The following is a 13,759-nucleotide window of genomic DNA, read 5'->3' as shown; positions in this document are numbered from 1 at the left end:
CTAGAAAATTCCACGGATGGAGAAGCCTGGTGGGCTATAGTCCATGGGGTCACAAAGAGTTGGACACGACTAAGCAACTTCACTCTGCATATAAGTTAAATAAGCAGGGTGACAATATACAGCCTTGACTGTACTCCTTTTCCTATTTGGAACCAGTCTGTTGTTCCATGTCCAGTTCTAACTGTTGCTTCTTGACCTGCATACAGATTGCTCAGGAGACAGGTCAGGTGGTTTGGTATTCCCATCTCTTTCAGAATTTTCCACAGTTTTTTGGGATCCACATGGGGATCACAGGCTTTGGTCAAAGGCTTTGGCATAGTCGAGAAAGCAAAAGTAGATGTTTTTTTTGGAACTCTCCTGCTTTTTCAATGATCCAATGGATTGATTTGGCAATTTGATCTCTGGTTCCTCTACCTTTTCTAAATCCAGCTTGAACATCTGGAAGTTCATGGTTCACGGACTGTTGAAGTCTGGCTTGGAGAATTTTGAGCATTACTTTGCTATAGTGTGAGATGAGTGCTATTGTGCAGTAGTTTGAGCATTCTTTGGCATTGCCTTATTTTGGGATTGGAATGAAAACTGACCTTTTCCAGTCCTGTGGCCACTGCTGAGTTTTCCAAATTTGCTGGCATATTGAGGGCAGCACTTTCACAGCATAATCTTTTAGGATTTGAAATAGCTCAGCTGGAATTCCATCACCTCCACTAGCTTTGTTTGTAGTGATGCTTCCTAAGGTCCACTTGACTTCGCATTCCAGGATGTCTGGTTCTAGGTGAGTGATCACACCATGGTGGTTATCTGGGTCATGAAGATCTTTTTTATATAGTTCTTCTATGTATTCTTGCTACCTCTTCTTAATATCTTCAGCTTATTTTGACAGCAAGATCAAGTATTGTGAATTTTGAGTATCAGTTGACTACCTTGTTTCTTGCAGCTGGTATAAAATTTAAAATTGATCTCATAAAATGTCTAGGAGTCAGATTTTCATAAGCAACCATAGATCTCCCCACTGTGCTCTCTGTTGCTCTCTGGCTGGCATCTGAACATACGAACTCCCTGAGTGTGAGAATAAGACTTCATAATTAAACTCATGTTGGTGTCAATAAATAAAGACACATTATCTTGTTAAACAGAAGAAATTAGCATTATAAAAAAGAAATGGCGATCCACAGCCACTCTCCTTTTCTCTGTCAACATGACAGGACCAGAAGCCTGAAAGACACAAGGACCCACATTCCTGTGGGTGATTCCGAGGTGTGAGTTTGTGCAGGCCAGATAATCCCTCTGGGACTCCGCTTCCTCACCGGTGAAACGCAGGAGTTTGAGTGCTGTGATCACGTTCAATTGTATAACGTCCAAGCTCCATGATGGGCCTGCCACCTCATAGGCTGTATTAAGTGAACTGCTTCTGCTATCTAGTAACAAATATCTTGACTAATAGCAGTTCAAATCGTAAGAATGCTTCTTGTTGAGTGAACTGAGTGTTTGAAGGCGAGTAGTCAGGACCGGATGGGGAGCTCAGAGAGGCTGTCCAAGAGCTAGGCTCTTCTACACTTTTTCTGCCTTACCCTCATCAACTGTTGGCATTCATCTGGGAGACTGGTGCCTCATGGTTATAAGACGAGCTATTACCTCTCCAAGGAACAAAAGAAGCAGAAGCAAAATTTCCCTTTGCATCCCATAAGGTCCCCACATCTTGTTTCTCGGAACTGAGCCAAAGGATTAACATAGACTCATCAGTGGCAATGAGAAAGAAGAGTCTCCCCTTATTTTAGACTGATTCTCATTGATCTTACACCTCCGAGGGTTAAGAATACCTGCCCACTGACCTGAACAGATCAGATTCATAACAGCAGGGAAGAGAGAAGGGAGAGGATGATCACCGGGTAGGAAGCAAATGTGTCTGCCAGAAGCACTTAATAAAGATGTTCTGAACAAATGAATGAAGGCCGAATTATGACTTTTCATGGATCCTAAAATCTTTTGTGCTTCTGGGGAATTTTCCTCCATAAAAATGTTTAAAATTATAGATTTCAACTGAGTTGGTATGAAGAAAATGTGGTCCAGACTGGATTCACTATTATAATCAAAAATTTTTTTAAAAATCTGATTTAAAAAATTTAAATGGAGACATTTTCATGAACCCTAGAATCTGGGTCTAATGTGCCTCATGGCTAATTCCATCCTGGGTCTGTGTTGTCTGTCCAACTGGATGGTAAACACTTGAGGGTGGAGACCGTGAGACTGTGTATTAGGTTGTACTGATGCCCTCAAAGCCCCTATCACAGCACTATACGTCTAAGAACTGCTCAACAAATATGCTGGAGTTGACCTAACATCTAACTGTTTCTTTCTCCAGGGTGAACCTGGCCCTCCTGGTCCCTATGGTCCTCCAGGAGCCCCTGGTATTGGACAGCAAGGTGTTAAGGTAACGATACTTGCCTCTCTGCCCACTGATGATTTCTGAATTTATTGTAAGGCTGGGAGGACTGTGACTTGTGCTCAGTCTTACCCTCAGAGACACAAGGAGTCTGCCTGTAGATGAATTACTTACAGTCTGGATGCTTGGACACTTGCAATGCCCTAGTTGGGGCCAGTTACCCCAAGAATAATCTATGTATTTTTTGATTGTTTGGAATGAAAATTACTTTTGGCTCCAAATACCCACCCTCTTGCCAATGTACATCTGGTTCTATTGAGTTTTCATGGACTCTAAATGTTATCAGGCAAAAATGTCATTAGGATGTGAAATACATTAACACATCAACTATCACCTGCTCACATCAAATAAGCATAGAGGGGCAGAAGTCAGAAGAACGCTGACAGTGAATAAGTAAATGCTGACAGGTTTGCTGGAAACTAGGAAGGGCTGAATCTTCCCAATCCAAGGATTGAATCCGTGTCTGTTACACTTCCTACATTGGCAGGTGGGTTCTTTACCACTAGCGCCACCTAGGAAGCCCAGAAAGGACTGGAACACCCAACACTCTGGGGTGCTCTGCATCACGCAGGGTGTACTAGAGCAAAAGTGCTTATTTTAAATGGCTTTTCTATGTTATTGGGACAATAAGACTTCAACGTGGGGCTAAAACAGAGATCAGTACAAAAAAGTGCACTTCGAGTGTAACCAGGGGTCCCCATGGATGGCATTTAGACAATAAGCACATTGAGACTCCAGGGAATGTGGAGTTTATACTGGCAGAGTTACCGGAGAAGGGTTCTGAGGGAGATGAAAGGTGAAACACGAATGGCGAGGTGAAATAGAACAGGACAGGGCGGGGAGGGGAGGGGACGGGAGGCATCCCAGGACGGTGGCAGCGGGCAGGGACAGCACGAGCTCTGTCGGGTGGCCTCCTCAGTAACCAGGACGACTTGCATACAGTCTGTTCTGCCAACTGCTAATCATTTCTGAAAACTAAAATTGCATTTACATAGGAAGGAATGAGGAACATTTGGGGGTAATTTGTTCACTTAAATTCAAGGTGTTCTTCAGGCTCTGTTGTTTAGTCACTGAGTCATGTCCGACTCTCCCATGGACTGTAGCCCACCAGGCTCTTCTGTCCATGGAATTCTCCAGGCAAGAATATTGGAGTAGGTTGCCATTTCCTTCTCCAGGGGATCTTCCCAACTCAGGGATTGAACCCATGTCTCCTGCATTGGCAGGTGGATTCTTTACCTCTGAGCCACCAGGGAAGCCCTTTCCTCCTTTAGATTTTTTTTTTTTAATCTTTAGGAATTTGAAATGTTTGACGTTTTTGCTATCTATCTTTGTTGAAATCTCCAGAGTACTTTGTGCTATGTGTGTTCTTTATTTAAAACCTCAAGCTTGCATTCAATTATTTCTTCTTCGTAGGGGCAAAGAGGCCAGGAAGGAAGAACTGGGCCTCCAGGACCTACTGGTGTTGGTGAACCGGGCCAGACAGTGAGTAGCAAAAAATTCTAGGTGGAATTAAAAGGATAAATTCTTATGTGCTCCTTTGGATTAGACTATGGTTAAACTAAGCTATCTTTATCTTTTAGAACAGCAAAAGTCAATAGATATACAAAGGTCAGATCCAAGTGTTAGTCTTCATAATACTTGAAAAAGGGATAATTATACATAGGATATGTACATAGGCTCTCTCTTAGTATAATCTCTTATGAAATTAATCAGCTTGTCCATGAAGAAAAGTGTTCTCATATGACAAAATTTCTTAGGAGATAGGAGATCTAGGTTCAGACTTAATATCTATAATTTGTAATTGACTTTCCTATAATCATAAGAAAAATCACTAAGAATAATCCCCCAATCCTGAGTATACTCTAAAGTTAGAATTAATAATGGTAGATGGGTAATACACATGCTATTTGCAGCTTCTACCTTATGTAGCTTTGATATTTACTGTTGTTGGAAAGGAAAAAGTTTTCTATCAAAAGAGAGCTGGAGAGGAAATGAATAAAACATGACTTCTGGAATAAGAAGGTTTTAAACTTTTCAAGTAATCATTATCCTTCTAGAAAAGAACAGTAGCTGACTTGCTGGGCTACAGATAAAAACAACCGACTGAATAGTTGGTCTCTCAATTGGGTTTTGTAGTTTCTCACATGTAAATATTAAGACAAATGTGTGCTTCCTTGCTATACTCTGGGAATGAAATGGCAGCATGCTATTTGAGGGTTAGATTTTTCACCAATGTCTGAATACACAGATTTAAAAAAAACAGAACATCAAATAGAGGGAAAAAATACTGGTTTACAGAGAAGGCAATGGCAACCCACTCCAGTACACTTGCCTGGAAAATCCCATGGGCAGAAGAGCCTGGTAGGCTACAGTCCATGGGGTCACGAAGAGTTGGACATGACTGAGTGACTTCACTTTCATGCATTGGGGAAGGAAATGGCAACCCACTCCAGTGTTCTTGCCTGGAGAATCCCAGGGAGGGGGAGCCTGGTGGGCTGCTGTCTATGGGGTTGCACAGAGTCGGACACGACTGAAGCGACTTAGCAGCAGCAGCATACTGGTTTAATTATCTGCTGTTTCCACTAACTAGATAGTACTCTTAAAACTTAACTACTGAGAAAGAATATGAGTTCTCTGCAGACACTGCTCATTCTACACTAGAGGAGACTGGAAACCTAGAAAAGCAAAATGACATCAGCTAGAAGGACACAGGCCCACACATTCTCCCATGTGTAGAGGGAGTACAGCAGAGAATTTAGGAAGTTTTTGACAGAAATGAAAAAATCTTCTCACAATGTTCTGAATAATTGGGAATAAAAATGAGTTCCGTGTTTCAACGTCAAATCTTTATGAGCTGTCCAAAAGAAACCTAGATTTTTGAAACAAACATAAGACGTCTTCTTTTTCTTCCATATGCCTACTTTTAAAAAATTAATTTATTTTTAACTGAAGGATAATTGATTTACAGTATTGTGATGGTTTCCACCAAAAATCAACATGAATCAGCCATAGGCTTACCACCTACTTTTAACTTCATAAACAGCTCTGCCTTGCTGTGCTGAATCCTAATAGAGACTGCATGGCTAACCAAGGGACAATACGTGACCATACATGTTGAATTATTCATCATGAACTGGGTGTTACATAAGACATTCTAGGCTACATGCAGTAGAAGTCCAGCATCAATTCTTGAAGATACAAATAGTTTCATGAGTAATTGACTTGGAGACTCTGATGGCATCTTCTCCATTGTTACTCTTCCCACAAGCGATACCTATAGCCCCATATGAACAGACAAAGGGAGAACAAAACTGAGCATGTTAGGCTGGCCTAGCTGGAAGTAGACTCCTGTTCTCTTCATGAGCACAGAGTATGAAAATATTTGTGTCCTAGGTGAATGCTCACCAAACCACACCCATTTCAAAGATGGTTCTAAATAAGCAAATAGACAGAATGTCAATCAGTCTCATTTCCTAGCTTTACTGCCATCCATGCAGTTTTACTGAGTGGCTGGGATGGAGACTATACCCAGGAGCAACATCAACTTCTTTTAACAAAGCTAGCTTGGATGTTGCCACCGCTGACTATGCCCAATCTGCAAAAGGTACATGGAAGCCTGATGTCACCTTTCTCTGGAAAGGGCCAGTTACATTTCTGATAGTATGCTGACTACCATGGAACTCTTTCATAATGGAGAGGGCCATGATGATGGCCATAATTGGTGGGAGGTGGGGGCAAGCAATTAATCAATAATCAAGTGAGGATTTGCCATTACTATCCACCACTGAAGGTCTTACTGTCTCCATAGATTTACCATGATGCAAACACATATGGATATATTTTCATTTATATTGCTTCAAATTCATGAGTTTCATATCTCTGAGAAATCAACAATTTTGCAAGTTATTAGTTATGATCTCTTCAGATATTTTCTTTTTTACATTATTTATTTAAGAATTCTATTATTTAGTTGCATTTTGGGGTGGTTTCCTAAAATCTAATATAATGCACAAATTTATTTTTCTCTACTTAGAAAATGTCCTTAAATCATCCCTTGTGTTTTTAACTTAATAAGTATTTTTTAAAATTCTTGAAGCTATTTTTAAAAATCTACCTCTTTTTATTAATATATTTTTGCTACACTGTCCTCTTTGCTTCTTGTATTTCTATTCTTAAGACCATTAATCATTTAAAGTCTATCTTCCCTTTTTTTGGTATCTATTGGTTCACTTTTACTCACTGAGAATTAATTTCTCGTATGTTTTGTACCCTGGCATCTGAATTTATTGTCAGCCAGGTTTAACTGTGAAATCCCCAGTGTTCTATGTTGGAACATGTTTGAGACGAATGTGCATTTATTTGCATCTCTTATGTATTCCAGGCACATACTTGATGTTAATGCCTTGACTAAGGTGCCCCAGGACCACCAACGTGGTGTCACTTGAAACTACAAAGCCGTACGCAGCATAGGACCCGGTTAGGAGTTGTTAGGTCCATTTAGAGCCCAAGTGAAGTAGACACGATTCTTGTCATTCATAACACTGTGTTGATGGGAACATTGTGTTCCACCCCGCCCTTTCATTGAAGATACATAACTTAGAAGGTCCTAGTTTTCTGGAGGGATTTCAGTTCTAATTTCCTCCTCGTCTTCCACTGATTGAGCCTGTCTTTGTTCCCATTTCTTCCTCCTAGACTCCTAGACTTTGCCCTAGTACACAACCACACTTTTCACCCAGAGCAGTTACAGTGTTAGCTATAGGCATACCTCTAGTGTTCAGCTCTCTTTTTGTTTTGAAACCCTGTAACTTCCCTTAATTGTTGATTTTTGGGGGCCTTCATTTTCAAGAAAATTTTGTATTATTTGCTTTTCTCTTTGTAGCTAGAGGGTTTTCACAGTATTGGCAGAACATGAAATTCTTGTTTGTTTTCTTGAGCTCTAAGCCACAATTACACAAATTAGAGTGACACCATGTAGTCTGTGAAATAATTGGGAACTAAAATCCTAACAAAGAAAGGATAAATCTCAAGAAATATATGAAAATACTGTCTCAAAATATCATAATAAAAATCAATAATGAGCTTTTGAATTATTTCAAAGTAACACAAAGGCTTAGGACTGACAAAGCTTCTGCTGAAAGTTCTTTACATTTGTTTCTTTGCCTGAATCATTTCAAGTGGTTTCTAGTTTAGTACTAACTACTCTTTTTATATAATAGTAATATAAATCTGATCAAGTGAATTAATATTCCAGCACCTTGACTGAACTATTAACTGACAGCTACCATCTTTAATTATATGATTGTCACTAGTGTGTTGGTCTGACAGATGACTGATTAAAGAATAATAAATTGGTTCAACACTCTTAGGGTGCTTAGTTTGGTTTTTTGGGAGCACTTTCAGTAAGAAAAATCCCCTGAAGTAAAACTAATTATTTTGAAGTTAAAAATAAATTTCATGAATATTAAGGATAATTTTTAATATTATTTAGCATATTTATCTTTAATGTTTATAATGTATATTGAAACCAGTTTTATTGATTATCCACAGTATTGAGATTATTAAGGAAGATAATGATAATGGACAATTATATTTTATCTTGTTAATGTCTCATATAAAGCATTTCTGGTCAGACTCTGTTAATTGATAGTTTCTTCCACTAGATATTTGGACACCTTAATTAAAGGTGTTCATTAGAAGCCAAATAAGAATGTCAGAGTTATAACTAGATCTGATAGCTTTTGAAAAAGATACTTTTTTACTGAGCATTTTTGTCTTTTAAAAAATAATCTGTTGGTACCATCTTAATAAATTGAAAGTATAGTTCATCTAATCCAAGTACCTGCTTTTTCTCTTCTCTGGTTAGCAGTCATCATTCACCTTGACTGTTTAACTAGAAAACTTGAGAATATTCTGATGGTGCAGAATATTACTCTGACAGTTTCCAGGTTTCCAGTAATTAAGCCTTGAATCACTGTTTTTTTTAAAATGCCCCTAAGTGATTGTTCACAAGCATTAACTCTCTGTTCTCAGCAGCTTGGAAAATGTGACTCCTCAAAGTCTTCATTATTTTCATGTTCACCTTGGCTAATGCCTTCCAGAAATGCAGAGATGGACGCAAGTGTCAGTCTTACTCTATGTGGCATGCGTCTCTCCACATTGCTTAACATAGACCATACTCTGAGACTACTTTATTTGTAAAAACTTCATAAAAGGACTTTCTTAGCAATTGAAGGATCCAGGGAAAACACTTTTGATAGTGACAGCAAGCAGATATTTATTGAGTGCTTAATATGTAAGAGCTTTACATCTCTCTGTTCTAGTCCTTATATTAATACATGTGGTTGAGGTAGGTACTATTGTTACCACTATTCTGATGAGAATGCTGAACTTAGAGAGATGGAATTATTTAAGATCATACTCCTGATATGTAGCGAGAGGTGGCTTGAACATCAGTCCAAATGACTCCCAAACATGCTTTTAGTTTATCATGCAAGACTGTAAACTCTATGAGACAAGGAGTGGGGGCTGTCTGCTGTTTTCAGACGCTAGCACAGTGAATTGCACCTACCAGGCATTTGGTAAACACTTGTTGAATGAATGGGGAAAAAAATTGAATGTGCTGGAAAAAGACTCCTTTGCATTCCATGAAAATTGAGTTATTTTCATTTGAGGAAGAGGAATAACTTGTTAATATTTTTTTTTTGTATAGTGTGTAATATCAGCTAGGGCTTCTCTGTCTAGTTTGCAATCTAGTTTTCATACCATATTTCTTTTTCTCCTAGTTAATTGCTCTAACATTGGATTACTCCGTCATGGATATTAGGACTTTGATTAAGCCCTTGGATGGTTAAGAGCCAGTTTTCCCATAGGCACAGCAATTTAAATTGAATTAAATGCTAGTTTTTTACTTTAATTAAAGCCTTTACTAAATTGGCTATGCATAAATACTAAAGAAGGCTGTCTTTTAAAACATACGATTTTAAGGAAAGCCCCCCAAATTAGATATGGGGTACAATTAGTTTTCTCTCTCACAAATCTGTGGTTGTGATCGGCCGCTGATGTGTGTAATGCTGCATCCTAGCTCTGCTCCCAGGCTTGAGTAGAAAACATCTCTTAAATCACCCGAGATTACTATAGACTGAGCTCCGAGATCACTCAGAGTGTCTACAGCAGGGGACTTCCTTCAGGGCTCTGGGCAACTCAGTCTTGTTCCATCATAGATTTACTTCCCTGCCAAGAGAGTCCTAATTATCCTTCTATGTCCACTAGAGGAAAAGCTCCAGTTCATGCATCTACCATTCTTGTTATTAGTCCCCTTTCTACCTTTTTTTTTTTTTTTTTTGCCTTCTGGTCAAGAAGAAAGAGAGAACAAATTTATAATCTTTTAAAATTCCTGGTTTAAGTGAATATTTTGTTGTTGTCTTTTTCAACTAGCACGCTGCCTGTTCATCCATTTCAAAACCTGAGACTGTACTGTTTTTCTTTCCTTAGGTGAGAAGTCCTCACCTTACTGAGTGCCTTTCTGAGCAAGAGTCACGCGGACTTCTTAATTTTAATCATTGATATCAAAAGTCTTGTTACCTCTTAAAAGATTCTATCGAGATTTCTATTTGCACATAAACCTCCAGGGGATTCAACCAGTTCCAGAAAGAATTCAAGTGTGAATCCAAATTTATCAGGATGGAAATTAAAACAGCATGTAAACAGAATTCAGTGCTTTGAAACAGCTGTGTGGTGATTTCTTCCCCTGGTGCCTAATTAAATTATTTCATCACTGTGCATCCTTTTTTGGGCCACACAGTCCTAGATTTTTAGCCTTTCCTCATAGGATTGATTTCCTCATCCTTATTCTGAAGTATCACTTCACTTCCATTTTCTGCCAATTTGAGAACATCAGAATAGAATATCTTACGCTAATCCAATAGAACAAGTATTTAATACAATGAGAATATTATTCTTCACAACCATATGATTCTACTTATCAGCATGGTATGTACTAGGAGGATCGATTCTCATTAATCATGTGAATAGGACTATATCACTGCATGCCCCTGTGAACTGAAATGTGACCATTATCTTTCTTCCTCTCTCCTCCCTTCCCTCTCCTGTCTCCTGTTTTCTCTCTCTCTTCTTTTGCTCCTCACTCTCTTGTATCCTAACCAGGGTCCCCGTGGGCCTGAGGGACCCCCAGGAGAGAGAGGCTTACCAGGAGAAGGACTTCCAGGACCAAAGGTAACAGCACCTTCTACATGGAGGAGAAACGCATTGTATTGCATGATCATGAATTATAAATTCAAAACCTGTGTCCTCGCCAATTATCCCAGGTCAAGTATTTTCCTGATCATCTTCACCCTATTACATGAATTTGTATGTAAATTTTCCCTTAACATGAAGCTGTACTGACATTTGCAATTATAAATAAGTAATTGCAAGGCTGCTGCTTCATACAGTTACTGCATATGAAATTAGAAAATCTCTTAAAGTCATTCATAGTCATTAAAACCACAGGGATAAATAGCATCTTTATGCCCCAAAAATTAAGTTATTGAGCATAGATATATACCAAGTTTTGGAGAAGGAAATGGCAACCCACTGCAGTATTCTTGCCTGGAGAATTTCATGGACAGAGGAGCCTGGTGGGCTGTGGTCCATGGGGTCTCAAAGAGTCGGACACGACTGAGTGACTAACATACGCACACAAGACATACCAAGTTTTACCCACAGCTTTGTTCTGTGAAACAGACAAGAAACAATCTAATAAACCAATTTATCATACTATTGCCATTAATATAAGAAAGGTAACATGGGTGGATGGAGGGAATCGAATTTGCCTTACCACCAGAACGAGCAAAATGTTATGCAAGACCTATCTCTCACCTGGCAATTGAGATGTTAAATGTTTCCACCTCCTCCCACATGTAATTCTTGTAGCTCAAGTTCCTCTAGACCAGGGCTTGGCAAACTTTCTGTAAAGAACCAGACAGTAACTATTTCAGAGTTTGTGAGCCATGTGGTTTCTGTTGCAACTACTTAAATTCTGTTGCTAAAGTATGAAGGCAACCCTAAACAATGGGTGATCTTGGCTGTGCCTCAGTAAAGCTGTATTTACAAAAAGCATGCAGTGGGCTGGGATTGGCCAATGGGTCACTGATCCCTGGTCTAGACTCTTTATCCATAATATATGGCTCACTTAATAAAGACCACACAGGAAATGATTTTCTGAGACACCTTGTGTAGCAACAACAGAATTTCAGGGTAGGTAAGGTCCCTGGGTTGGGAAGATCCCCCAGAGAAGGGAACGGCTACCCACTCCAGTATTCTGGCCTGGAGAATTCCATACAATCCATGGGGGTCACAAAGAGTCAGACACGACTGGGCAACTTTCAATAGACTGAAAGTGAACGTTCACAAGGATAAATTGGGGGTCCTTTTTCCTTCTTTCCTAAATGTTTCCCCCAGACATACACTCATGCACACACACTACCCAGAGAAGCATGTGCTGTTTTCTAAGGGTTTAAGACCTTCCACTTCATTCAGTCGAGTCACTGAGATCTGACCTTCTCAGTACGGTCTTACACTCTAAAATTGCTTCTCATTTTCAGCCTCTTCCACCATGATCAATATTCAATTATCTATGAGAAACCTAAATCTCAACTGAAGGGAAATCAATTAGGTAAAACAAACATATCACATCAAGTTGTGAGTGACTGCTGGGTTGAATTTTAAAAGAAGCCCTTGTTAACCAACAAATTTTAATTTGTTATAGTAAATGGAAATAATATGTTGGGAAAGGGGATATTACTAATGCCCTCGCCTAACTGAAATATCATCCCAAGAAGGCAGAGGTCAGCAATTTGGCACATTTCAGAAAGTTTTATCATACATAATTTACTTTTTTTGGCACATAGTAAATTTCTAATTATGTATAGCCCAAACAACCTGGAAAATTCAAACAGCCAGAATTATTTCTCCTTATAATCTGTGGGGTTTAAAGAAATAAATAAATGAGAACAGAGTAAATAAAACACTGAGAAGCATATTTCAGGGCACGTTTTACTGGCAGTTTCAACGGCATGGTATAACGTTACATTCCTTCATAATAACCCATACCATTGCATTGCCCTCTGACTCATCAAAGAAAGAACTCTTTATATTCAGTGTTGTTTTAGGATTGACTGTACACAGATGTACTCTGTGGTAACAATCAGAACCCATTAGACAGAATTCTTCACTCCTCAACTAGCAAGACCAGTGGGAGTTCTCTGTATGTACTTCTTGGGGCTACTTTGCAATGACATGGGGCTTAAGTAATAAATAATGACTACAGAAAGACATAAAGGTATATTTTCCTAGGTTTCTTGTAAATGTTCTTTGATTTTACTCTTGGTTCAAATGAATTTATGAAATGTGTGCTATTTCTGGTCAATTCTGTGGTTTGTTTTTCATACAAATGAGAAAAGTGTTACAACTTCATTGGCATGACATTACAACCAGAGTGATTCACAGAGGCCATGTGACTCTAGAAGCATACCCCAAAGGATTTTCCATAAATTCTTTTAAAACTAAGTTTTCAATACATGTTTATAAATTTTGGTATAAAACACTTACTAAATAATTCCATCTTAGCAAATGTTATTTCACATACTGAGAGACAGATTTTCATTATGTAATGGATACAGTTACAGAAATGGTGAGAAAATAGGAGACTGATTCTGTTGCTTGTAGTACATGATCGATTAGATCTCCTACTTTCAGATATTTCGGATTATATTAGGAATGGGGCTCTTTTCCCACTTCAGTGATGTTGTGTAAATTTTCTGCTTCAACAGATTCTTTTATATTTATGAAATGTTAACGCTATTTTTTTTTCAATTACCCATTTGTAGTTAGCAGTGAATTTTGATGTTTTGAATGCTTTACCTGTTTTAAAATCCTGAATTTTATTACTGCATTGATAGCTCTCTCATATACTTTCAGGGTGAAAAAGGTTCTCAAGGACCAATTGGCCCACAAGGAGAAGTGGGCCCATCAATAAAAGGGGACAAGGTACTGCATATAGGGTGGATAACAGGAAATATGCCAATAAAATGACTTTTCATTGTTCTTTATGTATGTACATTTATGAACTATGTACAACCCAACAACCATACCACGCAGGTATCCAGTTACCTATAAACGTTTTAAAGACCAGTAGGAAGGGAAAGCTGCCAGAGAGGGAAGGGATATAAGAAATGTGTGAAAAACCCAGATGCCAATTAGTTTGGAGTCATACATATATGTCAATATCTAAACACATCATTATATTAGAATAACAATTGA

General features: G+C 38.7%; 1 protein-coding gene across 1 annotated transcript in view; it reads left to right on the top strand.

Annotated features, from left to right (window-relative positions):
• COL28A1 (collagen type XXVIII alpha 1 chain) overlaps positions 1-13,759 on the top strand; it is a 183,791-nt gene that overhangs the window by 45,118 nt on the left and 124,914 nt on the right. The window contains exons 12-15 of the mRNA XM_040260502.1: positions 2,360-2,428; positions 3,854-3,922; positions 10,604-10,672; positions 13,418-13,486. Coding sequence (XP_040116436.1) covers positions 2,360-2,428; positions 3,854-3,922; positions 10,604-10,672; positions 13,418-13,486 — 276 coding nt within the window. The remainder of the gene's footprint in view (positions 1-2,359; positions 2,429-3,853; positions 3,923-10,603; positions 10,673-13,417; positions 13,487-13,759) is intronic.

The sequence above is a fragment of the Oryx dammah genome, unplaced genomic scaffold (assembly GCF_014754425.2).
Source record: "Oryx dammah isolate SB20612 unplaced genomic scaffold, SCBI_Odam_1.1 HiC_scaffold_18, whole genome shotgun sequence".
Classification (NCBI taxonomy): domain Eukaryota; kingdom Metazoa; phylum Chordata; class Mammalia; order Artiodactyla; family Bovidae; genus Oryx; species Oryx dammah.
This window is presented reverse-complemented; position numbering and strand designations above follow the sequence as displayed.